The sequence below is a fragment of the Eleutherodactylus coqui genome, chromosome 4 (genome assembly GCF_035609145.1).
Source record: "Eleutherodactylus coqui strain aEleCoq1 chromosome 4, aEleCoq1.hap1, whole genome shotgun sequence".
Classification (NCBI taxonomy): domain Eukaryota; kingdom Metazoa; phylum Chordata; class Amphibia; order Anura; family Eleutherodactylidae; genus Eleutherodactylus; species Eleutherodactylus coqui.
Genome location: NC_089840.1, coordinates 229,343,313 through 229,359,341, shown reverse-complemented (window position 1 = coordinate 229,359,341; position 16,029 = coordinate 229,343,313). Strand labels below are relative to the sequence as shown.

The window sequence follows — 16,029 nt, the reverse complement described above, 5'->3', positions numbered from 1 at the left end:
ATTGTTGTGAATGATGCTAGCACAGGAAGTCACCTGACCGCTGTAGCCAATCAAAGGCTGCCACATCAGCATTGGGAACTCCTGACATCATGGCTCCCAGGATGGGAGCGCGGATACCAGGAGAAAGGGCGGTGATGCTGCAGGTGATTTCTTGGGATAACGTCTTTCACAACAGTGAGAGAGTGGAGGACAGGGCAACGGTGCTGCAACCCCACAGCAGAGGTCAGGTAAGTACTGCTCCTTTTCTTATGTTAAGGCACTTGGAGCTATAGCTGAAATGTTGTCTGGTAACTGGGCAATCATCTTTCTCATTTTCTTGCATTCTTTCACCAAACAATTTTTTTCAACCACTTCTAAGCTCAAATCACCCAGCATTCCCTGCATATTCAGGGTCTTACAAGTCTTGTTCTACTTATTTGCATTCTGGGAATCCTATTCAGTACTCCCGGCTCTGGCCTGTAGTCCATTTTATGCTGCCCATACACCACCTGACTGCTTTCTCCCGACTACTCCATGCACTTGAACGTTCAGCTGGGCGTACGTGTTTTTTTTCCATGGGGTCAGTGGAGAAAGTTGCAGTCGGACAGCTCTGGTGGAGACACACTTTCAGCAGAGACAAAAGGATTGACCATACTTGATCCTTCTTTAACCTGGCATATGATGTCCGGGGAAAGCTGAGAGGCCCTGTGTACATCCGACAGTCCACTGAAATAGGTGGGTTCGAACGACTGTTGCCGAATGTTTATGGGGGTCTTTAGAAGAAGTGGAACCAGCAGGAAGGAGTAGTAGAAGTCCTTCCTTTATATTTGCCATACCCTTTCAAATCCATTTGTAGTTTGGGCTCAAACTATTGCATGAAAAAACTTGAAATTGTAGGTGTGAAATCTTCAGGTGATCTTCACCAAAAACCGCAGCAAATCGGCAACATGTGAACACTCCCTAAAAAAAAAACTAGTCTTTGCCCATAGCAACCAATCGGAGTGGCTTTTATTTTACCAGAGCACTCTCAGATACAAAAGCTGCACTGTGATTGGTTGCTATGTGGTAGATGATGTTTTACACAGTTTTGATAAATGAGGCCTGTTGTGTGCCGCCACCCTTGGGCACAAGTCCAGACATTTCAGGATAAAGTGCAGCAAAAAGATGTGCCCCATAAGAGCACATCTAAGGGTACGTCCCCTCAATCTCATGTTTTGACGTCTCTTAGAGCTCCCACCATGCAGTACACATAATATATTCACTTTTTTGACTGGTTCTAATAGCAATCAGCCAAAATCTGGATTCAGCCATGATTGATTGTGCAGGATGTAGCTACAAAAAAGTACAGCAGCGTACTTGCAGATTTGCCAACTGATTATTCAGGCTGTATCTACCCATAAATCAGAATATGTTCAGGTCCGTGAGCCCGTGCTGTAAAGGGGTTATTTAGGGCCACGTTTTTGTTTTTTTTTAACTGCTCACAATGCGATGAATAAAAGAAGCCATACTCTCCTCACCCCGATCCCCGCTGCGCCCATTCCCCTAATGCTTGGTGCCCTGCTGTTCTTCACTCCCAGCTGCAGTGGGTTAGGTTCATTTTACACGGGATGACTGTTGGGCACTTCAGTCGGAGCAGGTGGGGGTCGTACCGGCCCTACACAGTAAACAGGCCGTCGTTCATACATGAACTTCCTGTTTTTGCCCGCCGATCGTCATTTGATTTTTCTACTGAACAATTATCGTTCAGGTTTCTGTGATCCAGAGAGAATATGAATGATTATCTTTCAATGTTAGTGGGGTCTTAGAGTGCAGTGCAACTCCCTTCATCCAGTGATTACTGTAAGGCATGTCCCATTATCAGGAGGTGATTCCTGCTATCGACCACTGGAGGAGCGATGGGGGGATTGGTTGAGGCAAGTATGATTTAACTATTTTTAGTTTTTTTTTTTTTTTTTTTTAATAGCCTTGTGAGAAGAAAAATGTCCCTTTTTAATAATTTTTTCAGTTGTATTTGTAAGGAGTCAATTTCACAGCTGAGGCTGTTCGGCAGTACACATAGGCTCCATACGACCTCCGTTCACCTCTTAAGGCTCTGTGTGATGCACTGAGATATTGAAATCAATGAGAGAAGTGCCTACAATTACAAGCGGCAGCCACTGCACAGGGGTTCAGAGCCGTGGCTTCCGCTCCAACCCCAGTGTACATCGGTGCTATCAGCGGGTGACCGATCGGCTGGTTGGTTGGGGTCCCTAGCAGTAGGCCCTGGATGATCAACTATTGATGACCTATCCCGAGGACACGTAATGGCCACCATGACATCATATTTCCTTCTGCTAACCGCTTAGAAATAGTCAGAGCAGAAATGGGATTCTGTATTGACTGGGGACAACGAAACTGTTGGATCCGCTCATTCTTGTTGGCGGATCAAACGATCCTTTCTGGGCTGTCCGCAGCCTGTTCGCCATGTATGTGTATCCTCACATAACTACTGCTCCTAGCAGCTTGGTCAGAATGGCCTAGATGGTGGGCAATTCATCGAAGCGACCATCCTGCTTCTCCCATTCCAATGATGGGCCCTCTGTTAACTGGACAAATTATCAGGTGCCTCGTAGAACAAGTCTAGCAGTCAACGAGCTCTCGGCAAGAGGTATAGTACATAAAAGCCTCTTAAGAGCCGTTCTATAGGGCAACGGGAGAAGCACTTGTATGGCCTGTGGTGGCAAGACCCAACGTCTCATCAGACCGCAACTGTAACTAAATCCCATATCTGCCTGATACATAACCACACAGCAACTTTTGCAACAATCTGACATTTCTATCTAATGCATTATTTTTTTGCCCGTGAGTGTATTTGATGGGCTTCGAGCAGGAGGAGTAGATGATATTTGCCCATTGCCATGAACCTGCTTACAGAGCTTCATGACCTTGTGGTTCCTGGAGTTACTGTACGCAGCTGATAGCCATATACGGAGAAGTCATGCGGTACGTGCACACGTCAGGTTTTTGGGTATTCGCATGACGTCTTAGATTATGAACTGCTGTAGCCTTAGAGGACCGCGGTCAGCCTTATGGTGCATTGACCTCTTGTGCGTCCTGTAACCACCCCCATACTTGTGTATACTCTACGCTCCCGTCGTCTTCAGCCTCACGCAGAGGAGAGGCGCTCGGTACAAGGACCGCTGTATCCCCTCCACCTCATGATTTGACATGTTTGAGTCTAGAAGAACACCCACCATGTAGCGAACATAATATATTCATTTTCGGCTTGTAACCACACTTGAATGAGTGTCACATTACCAAATCTCTTCATGTTTAGGGATTTGCAATTAAATCTTAAGCAAAGTCAGGCTGTGACTGAAGCCGCATTCATAAGTCGCCCCCATCACTCCGTGAGTAAATGACTGCCATATTTTTGCAGACTCCCCTCGCAGTGATGCGTGCTCCCGGCTAGGTTTACACTCCCGGAATTAGTCACTGGACTGTTTGTCTTTCTGCAGGCTATTTTCTGTGCCCGTGAACTCGGCTGCTGCTGGAAATATAACCGGCCCGCAGCTATTTTGGTTCTGCGGGCAGTCCGAGTATTAACATTGCAATTAAGATGTTGACGTGAAAATGATCTAACGAACGAATGCGCTGCTACATAAAATGCTCATCAGAGGAGATCGCTGGAGTTAGTCTGGCTCACGTTTATTGCTTTTGGTCTGAAAATACTATTTTAGCTAGAAGGGTTGTCTCACGAAGACATTCCCTGTTAGCGCCTACGGAGGTGGTCCCCTGCATGGAGAACCGCTATGTATGAGCAACTCCAGTTCTAGCGCCCTCAAGTCGTGAATGGCCACCGTGTCATAGGTATGTCCCCTGCAGCAAAATGTAGTGACTGGACGTAGTTTTTAATGGCCGAATCAGTTGGTCACCCAAGCAGCCACCTTTTGAGAAGAGTTGTCTCCGATGAGGCGTCTCTTTTAAAGGGGTATTCCCATCTCGGGATCCCCATTCCAACATGCTGCAAATCTGATAATAGAGCCCTTTACCAATCATGTTGAGAGTCGTTTCTAAGAGTTTAGGCAATTAATGGAGCTGGAAATCGCTCTTGATAATGAAGTCTGAAGCTTGTGAGCACCAGTGAAGCACAGTATAAATGGAGTATAGTTCTAGTCATTTACATCCTGAAGTTACTTAAAATGACAAGGTGTTTTTTTTTTTTATTTTGTTTGTTTTTTTCCTTATTCCGCCTTCCTGAGTCTCTTGTCCATTTTCATTTCCTTAAGAAAATTGTGTTTTTCTGCTAACCTGATCATCATTAGCGCCTGGTTCTGCAAATGCCATCCTTGCCCCATTTCCTTGCTGACATTCATTGTGTTGTGCTTTCAGCTGGTATACCTCGTTCAGTATTAAAAGACTGGCGGAAAGTGAAGAAACTCAAGCAGACGGCGGAATCCTTCCTGCAGGATGACTCTTGCTGCGAGATCGGGCCAAACTTACAGAAATGCAGGGAATGCCGTCTGATCCGCACCAAGAAAGGAGAAGAATCCACACACTCTCCGGTCTTCTGCAGATTCTATTATTTCCGCAGGTGAGGGGTTTGCCACGTTGCGGTCTCATTTATTTAATTAGTGTCTAGTAGACATTTTGTGGTGGTCATGCAATGTGTTTCTCTGCATCTTTACAACTCTTGAAATCCTATCACCGTTTATATCCTTATTAATGTGGATGTATTTGGTAAATACTTGAAAGGGTTGTTCGGGGCTTTAACACTGATGGCTTATCCTTTACAGGGTTGTAGTACCAGAATCGCAAGTTATCCTCCATCCACAGGATAGGGAATAACTTGCTCCTTGGTAGGGGTCTCACTAATGAGACCCCCACCAATCCCAAGAATGGGGGTTCATTTTTCCCGGTCCAATTAATTGCAGATTTAATGCACCCCCTCCAGTGAGGAGGAGACCGCATGAAGCAGTAGTTGTGCTAGCACTCCATTTATTTTCAATGTGACTGCAAGAAATAGCAGAGTGGCAAGTGCTTAGGGATTTGTCAGCCCCATTGAAATGAATGAAATGTCTGGAGTACTTGGCTAGTGACCCCGAAGTGACAGAGGGGGACATGGAACCCCCGTTCTCAGGATCGATGGGGGTCTCAGCGGTGAGCCCCCTCATGATCAGTAAGTTATTCCCTATCCTGTTACTAGGGGGTAACTTGCGATTATGGTACAATCCATTTAATGGCTACAGAGGCAATGTAAACGGACACCAACTAAATGGTCTGTCTATTAAGGAGATTGGACGGTCATTCCACGGGAAGCTGAGCAGCCAAAATGAGCACTGAGATGGTTCATGTGAGCTGATGAGGAGGGCCATTTAGTCTGCACACCCACTGACTACTCTATTTTTGTTAGATAGATTAGAGTAGTTGTGCCACGAACACAACCACTGCACATATGTCCTATTAGGGCATATGAACATCACAGAGAGGGGTTCCCCTCTGGAGACTCCCCTTAACCCTCGAGTTGTAACTGATCAGATGTCACTCTGGCGGACTTTGAGCTATATTTGTCTTACAAGGACGGACATTCATCAGGCCATCTCTCTAACTATACCTCGCACTCAGGATACAGTATAGCACAGAATGGCCTAACTTCATCTATAAGGTATAATGACAAAAGGACAGAAATAAGGGCCCTTTTACGCTGAAATATTTATCGTTCTGTCAATCCCTGGATCTTGCAAAACGGAATAATTGATTGGTGTAAACACCAGCAATTACTGAGCAATGAGCGAGAATTCGTTCTCATCATTTGCTGTTAAGTATATGCAGACATATGTACGCAGGGCGACTATCATCATACAGCAGCTCTGTAGAAGGGCCTGCCCTTCCTTTACGGTTACAGGACTGTGGCCATAAAACGTTTATAGGGTTGTGTAAGGGCTCTCCACCCTTTTCTCATTGATGGGAAGGGGGCAGAGAATAAATGCAAGGGTCCCCTATGTATCTCAGTTGGGGGTGAGTGGCAAACCAACATCCGGATTGCAATCTATTGTGACTTGTTTACGAGAACCCCTCCAATGTGTGTCCCTAGAAAGTTATTAAATCTTCGGCATTGTTCTGTGAGCATATAAAATATAATTTCTCGGGGGTTATTAGAACACTAAGGAAGTAAGATATGCCAGCGAAGAAGTGGATAATAGTATAGAATTTAGGAACCAACTAGGCACCAAGTCACAGACATGGCATATGACTATTCATCTAAGTTATGGGTATATCCATAATGGCTCCATAACCATACAGCCATTATTTGTTTGACACAAGAAGTACAAAACGCTGTAAAATAGGGTTTTACTGAATCCTGTAGTGGCTGGAAAAAGCTAGTGGAATTCCAAAGCTCTCATTTTCTAAATTGCCTTCAGATGTCGGCCATACAACAAACCATTGAGCACATCCAAATACCAAGGATACTCTGTTCTTCACAATGATGCCAGAATAACACGTCCTGTTCCCTGAAATGAGGGCCGGTCGGTGCTGGCTCCCTCAGTGTAGTAATATCTGCCCAGAAAGGTCTCATTTTGGTTTAAAGTAAAATCAGACGACGTGATGTAAAACCTAGAACAGTCTGCTTTATCTCCATTGCCTAAACCTCCAGTACATGATGAAAAGTTAGGACAGAGACGGATGGTCCGTGCTCACACGGGGCACAATGCTGCTGGCACCCAAACAATTATTTTTCTGCTGTGTGTTCCAGGTTATCTTTCAGTAAGAACGGCGTTGTTAGAATAGATGGATTCTCTACCCCTGACCAGTACGATGATGAAGCACTGAGTCTATGGACGCACGAAAACTATGAAGATGATGAATTGGACCTAGAATCTATTAAGTACGTCTTGGGTTACATCGGCGATAAATTCTGTCAGATGGTGACGTCCGAGAAAGCTGCTATGTCTTGGGTGAAGAAGGATGGTACGTATCGCCTCCCGCCGCGTGTATCCACTGGGCATGGGTTTATATGCAGCATCCGGATTACACATTATTTCTCCGTGTGGGAAATGTCTGCAAATGCATTCATTAAATAGGCCAGCAAGATGAATGGATTTTGCAAGCGTTGAGTAGCAGAGGCTAGAAGGTTTACAAACCGAGGGCTGCAAATTCAATCATGTTTCTACGTCTGGAAAAGAGAGGGCATAATATTGTGGGCATTAGTCAGAATTATTTCATACTGCAGCATAGTTACCAGAATCCAGGCCAAACCATAGATCAGGCGGAGAATGCCGGGGTACTGCGGTCTTCTACTTCTGTAGTGCGAATAACCTGGTAATTGTCCCTATAGAAATGACAATATAATCTTACTGAATGTTTGCAGAGTTTTCTATCCTGCTTCCTCTAAAAGCTGCAATATTGTCATTGTATCTTATGATGTAACGAAAAGGGGGCAAAAATGTGGCACCCGCTCGTGAGATCCGCAAATCAAGCCGCCCATAGGGAAGCATTGGGCGTCCACACTTCATTTAAGACCTGCGGATTGGTTTTTATTTGATTTGCGAATGCAACACGCAGATAATAACTTTCAGCATGCTCCGTTTTACCGCGGATCACACGCGAATGTGCTCCATTCATCTCTAAGCCAGCGGCTGCCCCTGGGTTCCGCAGCAAATACTGCCCGTAGCCTCCTATGGAGAATCGCTACTTCCTGGACACAAGCGGAAATTTCCGCTCGTGGCAGGAAAATAGCAGCATGCTCCCTTCTGTGCCGATTTCCGCCTAGACAGCTTCCATTGAAGTCGATGGTAGCCGTCCGTCCTGTGACCCTTCCGCAGTGAGCACTGCAGAATGGTCATGGGATTCGTGTCATCGCCTAGCGACAACACGGCATAATCTGTATTGCGCATGCGCGAAGGCTGGCGCTCGCGCAGTAGAAATTAGGGGGAATCGGGAGAGATAAGTGAGGTCAGCGGACGGGCACAGAGTCGGATCCCGCATGCTACATCCGACCCTGTCATGTGCAGGAGGCCTTAATCGTGTTTTTGGAAATGAAGACCTCTTGTAATTGGATTTTATTAAAAGAATTCTGTTTTGTTTGGCTTCTATGCTTGTATTCAGTTCCAAGGCACTGCAGACTGGAGTACTGAAATCTTAGCAAATCCTGACAGACTAAACTGACAGGATGTTTCTTAGCTGCTCCCCTGTTGTGAACGTGCATTGACTTCATTTACATTGACCTATCAGAAGACTGTATGACCATGCCAAGGAATGGGGGAGGAAAGTAGAGCAGGAAAAGCTACTGTTACAAATGGCTGTAATTCCTTCTGTGTGAATTTTCTGCCCCTATCGGCAGAGAGTAGGAATGATCAGCAAGTTACTTAGAGAGAGGATGAGAGAGAGCTGTGTAGGATTGAGTGGGTGTGGTTATGCTACACAGCCTCAAAATAAGTGAGAAGGGGGAGCTGAGCTTTTGCTTTTTCATGAGAGAAACCAGCTAATTAGTGCTTGGACCGCCCCCGAGTCAGAAACAAAACTGATAAGTGCATTTTTTCTTTTTATTAAGAGAATTAGTAAGATCTGCATGTATTGATCTTTCATGCACAAAGGTTTCCATAGGCTTTAGATTGAACACAGTGAAAATAGTGACATTTCAAATCCAATGCTGCATTCTGGATCAAGGCTGAGCTAAAAAAAATGCCATTGGGAACTGAGCCTAACTTCTATTATCCTACCTTTTTATATTGCTAGTAAACTTTGTTAGATCTCTTGTTGGTTAGTGTAACTTTTCCTTGAAGTGGTTGTCCCTTGAAATAAAGGTATCTCCTATCTGGAGGATAGATGATAATTATCTGATTGGTGGGAATCTGAGCACTGGGACTCCCTAGAGATTGGGAGAATGAAGTTACGAAGGTCTCCGAATAAATGGAGCACCGGTAAAGCATCCTCGCTGAATTCACTTCAATGGTACTGCTGGAGATGGCAGAGTTCAAGCGCAGTCCCTGCAAAATGATTGGAGCAGTAGTGAGCATGCTTGTCCGCCACTCCATTCATTTGGGGACCCCATTCTCATGATCAGTGGGGGCTGCAGGACTGCGACCAACACTGACAATTTAGTTAGCCCTCACACACAGGATAGGAGATAACTTCATTTAATTGGACAACCCCTTTAGATTATGCTGATCATTGACTGCTGTAGAACTGCTTCCATTGAAGTCCTCTGATTGGTCAACCAATGGAGTCTGTTGCACTGAATGAATTTGACTCAGAATGGAAAATATTCTCAAGACTCCACTAAGAAATGACAAATGTCTTGAGTTACACGTCTATGACCATGGTTACCTACACTCAGTATCACTATCTGCTTGACTGGACGTAGAGGACTATAGACTGTCAATGGGCTTCAGTGACCACCGCAGGGAATTTATTTTCCAGCAGTTGCCATTTACCAGCTGATGAATGCTTCTACTTGTCTCATGGCCGATTGAGCAAATGAAACTCTATTAATTGATTGCCTTTTGTGCATTTCACTACATTACCCTGTATATACTTGTGAAGACATTTGTACACTTTGACCTAGTCTAAACGAGAACAAGTAATTGCATCGCTCATAACCAAAATGGCTGTAAACTATTGTCCAAATTGGAGGGCGCTCACAGCTTAATAAAGCTTGTCCTTGGGTTGTAGAAAACAGACATTCGAGAGGTTAATTTTGACATTTTTTGTCCTATGAGGCACATTCTCTGCAGCTCATAGGTTTCTGTCCATATTTTTAATCTATCAACCAAGGTCAGTGACCAAAAAAAAAAGTCCATAAAGCAAATGTTTGTACAGAGCAGATGTTCATGTTTTTCTAAATCTTTCTGCATTTCAGCAAAAATAGCCTGGAAGAGAGCGGTGCGAGGCGTGCGTGAAATGTGTGATGCCTGTGAAGCCACCTTGTTCAACATTCACTGGGTCTGCCAGAAATGTGGATTTGTGGTCTGTCTGGACTGCTATAAGGCGAAGGAAAGGAAAAGTTCTCGAGGTTAGTTTGCATGAAGTGCCCCATTCTGTGCAGAAATGCTTAGGAAGCAGTCCATGGACTCGGCTTCTGGAGCTAGTCAATTGCTAATTCTCTGCTGGAGCAACCCCCACCCCCCACCCCGAACATCAAGATTTTCATAACTTCCTCCGCTTTTTTTTCTCCCTAAAGCTTGTGGGAGAAAGTTATTCTGTAAAACTTTGCTGTTTCATGGTTTTGTCTAATAAAAAAAAAAAAGTAGCTTAAGGGTGTGATGTGTAGACAACGTCCTGCTTGATCAATGTGATTATTTAATTTACGTCTCTATGGCACAGCACTGAGTATAAAGTATATATTGTACGTGGGGTTTGGAATCGGGCCCGGTCTTACAAGGTACATTCAATTTCTAAAGTCTCTTAATTTTTTTTTTTTCCTAAGAGGCTACTTACCCCGGAAAGCTGAAAATGTATTATTACTTCTCAACATAATCTCCCTCTTGACGTTCACCTTTTAGCAATGTCGGCGCCATAATTGCTAATGCCTGTTGCAAATGCTTCTTATGGGAAAATCACTAATGCTACACAACTGGAATAACCGGCGACCACGGAAAACGTCCTTCATCCACGTCTCGTCCATTGTGACAGTAGACGGAAGGAAGGCACCATTTATGGCATCGTCATGTGTCAAGTTCGTCTGACACATTGCGACATGCACACCTTTGTAATCATTGGTCAACATTCGCGGCAGCCACCTTGCAGGGAACTTTCCTCGTCTTCAGATCTTCACGCAGGTTGGGCTACACAGATCCTACGGAAAACCTGACTTTGCAAACCGTCTCTTCTACACTGTCCATCGGCGGTCCTCAATTATTTGCTCTGCTCTTTCAATCTTATTATCGTACCGAATGATGCATGCCGAGGCTCCTTGTGGTTTGCCCTTGGACAACGTTTGGCTTTCTTGCATTGTCACACCCACGATGCACCTTTTTTCATGTCCACAACACCTTCACTGCAGGTCTAACTGAAGTGATGATGAATGACGCAAGTGAAGAAAACTAATAATTACATACTGTTCTTGGAAACGGGCATTGAAAAAGCCTCCACCTCCAGCCGTTCTATTAATGCATATTCCTGCTGAGGAGTTGGGGCTTTAACATGAGTTGATGGGGTGTAAGGGGGTCACCCCCCCCCCCCCCCCCCCCCGCTTTCCACCCTCTTCTCTTCTAAAACTGTGTAGACTTTTGTTCATAAACTGGTACGAAAAAATGGCACATCCTTTTTCTACCCCTTTTAAAATTAGTATGATAAGAGTTCTAGAACTAGGGTGGGCTTTTATCCATTAATGGGGGCTAAAGATAAAATCTTGAACACCTGAGCATTCGCACAACCTCCTGATCCTCACTGTTGACCTACCATCCTAGTGTCATTAGCTTACAGCCAAGAGATATGAGTGGAGACGTAGAGCAGATGGTTTCATTAATAAATCATGCTGAACTTTTATGGGGTCGGTGGATTAATCAAATTAAAACCTGAATCCATACTATGGTAAATAGAATTGATTAAATCCCTGTAAATTTAATGACCTGTGAATTCTTGTCAGAATGACAGTAAAAATGGTTAAAGAGCTTCCAGCACTCGGAGCGCTGGTGTAAATTACCTGTCAAAATAGTATGATTTAGTGAAGACATCATAAGACGAGGTGTGTTCTTGCAAATAACCTAGTAAGGATGTCTATTGATCCAAGGGCACAGTGTTACCTGTCGGCTTAGGCGTTTGACAATTGCCGAGATTGGTAGTTTTTAAAAATAACAAATCTTCAAAGTAATAAGTCTCCATTATGGTGGCCACAGGGGATGGAATTTAATAGCAGCAGTCAAAGGGGTTGTGCAGTTATACTTTTCCACCCAATCTGACATGGGGCATGGAGAGACACCACTGCTGAGGCAACGATCGGATGCTCAGCGAGTATCGCACACAAGTACCGGTAATTAGAAGAGGACCCTTGTACAATACTTGCTGGCTTTTGGGTGGTTGCTTCAGCCCTGGTGTAAAATGCTGTCTCTCCATGCCTGATGTCAGATTGGGCAGGAGGGTATGCCTGCACAACCCCTTTAACTATCATGACACTGGCAACATCACCAGAGAGAGAAGACCAGGTCCACAAGTCTGGTGTCTTACATTTGACTCCGCACATACAAGCCCTCGCCGCCACCTACCGTCTCCAGCTCAAAAACATTTCTCAGATACGAGCTTTACTCAACCCTGAGTCAACAAAAATGCAGTGCATGCCCTCATCACTTCCTGTCTGGACTATTGCAGCATCCTTCTTTATGGCCCTCCATTCAATGCTCGTTCACCTCTCTAATCCATCCTCAACTCTGTTGATCCACCTCTCTCCCCTCTGCTAATCCCTTCACTGGCTGCCTATTACCCAGAGAATCCAGTTTAGGATGTTATCATTGACCTACCAAGGCTTTCCACAACCTGCCACCTCCATACATCTCTGACCTAATATTCCATAATCTCCGGTCCTCGGAAGACCACCATCTCTGCTCTACCTTAGTGAGCTCCTCACAGAAGTCTCCAGGATTTTCCTGTGTGTCACCTATATTCTAGAACTCGCTAACTCAACCCACCACCTGGGAAAGCTTCAAAAAAAGCCCGAAGACCTACCTCTTCAGACAATCCTGCAACCTAGTCACCATGAGATGAGCACCTTCAACCTGTCCTCGTGGGCAGGACCGTCTCTCCCTTCATATCAGTTAGTCATTTAGTGGATGTTACCTGTGTTATATATGTAGTAGTCTATACAGTTTATATGTGATGTAGTTTAATCCCCATTCTTCATTTGTACAGAGCTCTGGAATTAATGATGCTTTAATATATAAATGAGTTGCTGTGAACTATAAGAGCGCCCATCTATGCTTCAGATCTCTAACCCACAGATCTCCGCTGACCTGGGCTTGTCAGCTGACCGGTGCCAGTTCTGGTGCCACCCAGAAATTGGCGGAAATCTGTATGCATTTGTGGCAACCTTACGCCACTAGGTCTATAGTGATTACAAAAAGGCAATGCCATCGCAGGGATTCATGAGAAAGTAAATGTAAGCCACGTCTTAACTGTTGGGTATTTTAATAGAATCCTCATAACCTGTTGTGTGCTTCCAGATAAAGAGTTGTACACCTGGTTGAAATGCGTAAAAGGACAGCCGCATGATTACAAGCACCTAATGCCTACACAGATTATCCCCAGCTCTGGTAAGACCCTTCTACCACTTTTGGTATTTAATTGTTTCTAACTATGTGTGTGCATTTAAAGGCCAAGCAATAGGTTTTAAAAAAATTAATAAATAAATAAATAAAAAAAAAATATATATTTATTTATTTTATTTAAGGTGTTCTCGAAAGAGATCCGCTCGTATGTGTTTTTTGGGTTGTGTTTTTTTGGGGGTTTTTTTGAAAGCTGGTATAAATCATGTACTTTTTTCTAGCTGATTTTGCCTCGGTTAGTGTAGAGAATATTTATCCATCTATTCTGGTAATTTAAATCCTAAAGTCTCATGTCTTCGGTTTCTCTGCAGTTCTGACAGATCTCCTCGAGGCAATGCACAGCCTTCGGGACAAATTTGGGATTAAATCGCACTGCCAGTGCACTGGTAAACAAGCCTCGCCGAGCCACAAGTTCCCAGCAATGAATGGAGTGTCACAGGTGAGGCCGCAGTTAACAGATGCTTTATAGTATATCCGACTAGTCGCATTCATCCTGTCTGGTAATCCAAAGTGACTAAGAGCTCTATAAAGTCTGACAGGCGTCCCAGAGACTATCGCTTCTGTGCTTTCACACAGGAGCAATAGTGGTTCAGTGAATGGTGGCGGAGATCTCTTCTGGCTGCTTGCCTCCATACACTAAACAGGCAGTCATTAAAACATGAACAACTGCCTGTTTACGCCGACCGATAGTTGTCTGGCTTTACAGCTCACCTAAAAACCACGCGACTCCAGCAAGTAAGCAATTTCTTTCTCAGTGCCTTGTCGATGACGAGGTGTACTTTTGCCCAAAAATGCAGCTTTAAGCGATTATTTGGCCAAAAATAGGTACCTTAGGTTACCTTCACCATGCTTTTCACCATTTTATCTCCTCTCCTTTTCGTCCTGCTCTTCTATATTCAGGCTCCGTCCAACATCTACTCCAGCTATACTGCAGCGCAGCCTTTCACCCCCCATCTAAACTCAAAGGATATTATCTGTCGCACTAATCATTAGTATAGAATCACATACTGTAATGTATGAAGGCTATAGACTTTGTCCAAACGGCTTCCTAAATGTTAGATGGAAGGTTTTATCATTTAGAAGGAACGTTCTCACGGATGTACAGTAGGTGATCTAGCCGGCCCTGGGTCATTAGGGGACTGTTTATCAGTATTATTGAGTCTGGGTGGGGCTTTTGGAAATCTGTTAACTGGAATATTTGCTGGCTTTCCGCTGCCTGTAGAAAATCAGACACTTCCATGCAGACTAAAATAATAGGAAACACTTGGGTTCAGACTAAACATTGCCCACTCAGCTTTTTCAGAAATAATTTTTCATTGGTTACCAGCCAACCCATCCTGGTTGAAAACGTCTTCATTTTGCTATTTCTTGGATGATTTACATTTTCTTTCTACTGTCTGAAAGTTTGTTCTGCACATCCAGCTCTTACCAATAACTGTTAATCCATGTACATGGTGCCAGCCACAGCGTACTGAACGTCGGCTTAGCTGGAATAGATCTCCATTACATCCAGTTCATCAGACTTATAGGGAGGAGCAGCTGCTAAAATACAATGTGAAGGGGGTTATGTCACGTCTATAGGGTCCTGTATGAGGACAGTCAGGTACAGCTCTGTGTTCCTACTTTTTCGACACATTCTTAATACTTGTATTTAATATTTTAGGTGTTGCAAAATGTCCTTAATCACAGTAACAAGATATCTCTGAGTTTACCGGAGTCACAACAGAACAGCCCTTCTCAGAAGCCTGAAACCAATGGCAATGCAAGCCCCGGTAGTGACACGAGCACGGACAGCAAGTTGGCGTCCCCAGAATCCCATTCCTCACTGCACTGGCTGGCAGATCTGGCTGAACAAAAGGCAAGAGAAGAAAAGAAAGGTACATTTCAGACTTTAATTACCAGTACTCCAAGCAAGAATGTCTGTGCAGTCTAAGGGTAGCTCCCCACTGCTTTTTTACCCCCCATTTAACATATATGTTGGGAAAGCTTCAGATGCACACACTAAACATGTCTATAGGCGGAAGCTAAAAGCGTACATGCACTGCCATGGCTCCTGTCTGTCTGGATTCCCTCAGGTATGACGTTTTTTTCCTTTTTTTTCCCCTCTGGATGGAATTGCGTAGTAAACTACACTATTCCATCCTTTTGGAGTCTTGTCAAAAAAATTGTGTAAAGCGGATACTATATTGGCCGATGGGTAAGGGATCCCATTGTATGGCATCCCTCAAGCATTCATTTAACAGTGGCATCTGTCACCAATAGGCTGTAATGGCATCTGTTTAATATATCCGTCATCAAAAAGCTCACAAGGTATCCGTTAGACAATCCCATATTAGGCATCCTTCACAAGCTCCTTTTAATGCATATGTCTGGAACTTGTACCATTAAGCAGAGGCCAAAAAAAGTATGAACCCAGGCTTAGATTTCTCCACTCTTAAAGGGACTGTCAAGCTCTAAACTATTGATGGCCTGTTCTTAGGATAGACCATCAGCAGAGTTCTGCCGCCCGGGATCCCTACTGATTAGCCGCTATTGTGGCCGATGCGTTCCTGCACAGAGATCATTTCTGCAAGAAGAAAACTGCTCCGTTCCCACTGCAGCGGTCAGGCTTGGTATTTGTTACAGGCCATTCACCTCAATGGGAATTTTCCCTGTAATACCAAGCTTGACCACTGCAGTGAGAGTAGAGCTGTCTGCTTCCTGAAGAAATCATCACGATGCAGAAGTGAACCAGCCACAAGATTGGTTGATCAGCTGTGAACACCCGCTGATCTACTGCTGATGACTAATCTTGCAGATAGGCCATCAATAGTTT

The 16,029-nt window shown here is 44.3% G+C and overlaps 1 protein-coding gene across 3 annotated transcripts in view; it reads left to right on the top strand.

Moving 5' to 3' along the window:
- Positions 1–16,029, top strand: part of JMJD1C (jumonji domain containing 1C) — a 226,024-nt gene that overhangs the window by 195,718 nt on the left and 14,277 nt on the right. For all 3 annotated transcript variants that reach the window (XM_066600820.1, XM_066600821.1, XM_066600822.1), the window contains 6 exons: positions 4,351–4,552; positions 6,713–6,927; positions 9,818–9,970; positions 13,113–13,202; positions 13,526–13,653; positions 14,878–15,091. In XM_066600820.1, coding sequence (XP_066456917.1) covers positions 4,351–4,552; positions 6,713–6,927; positions 9,818–9,970; positions 13,113–13,202; positions 13,526–13,653; positions 14,878–15,091 — 1,002 coding nt within the window. The remainder of the gene's footprint in view (positions 1–4,350; positions 4,553–6,712; positions 6,928–9,817; positions 9,971–13,112; positions 13,203–13,525; positions 13,654–14,877; positions 15,092–16,029) is intronic.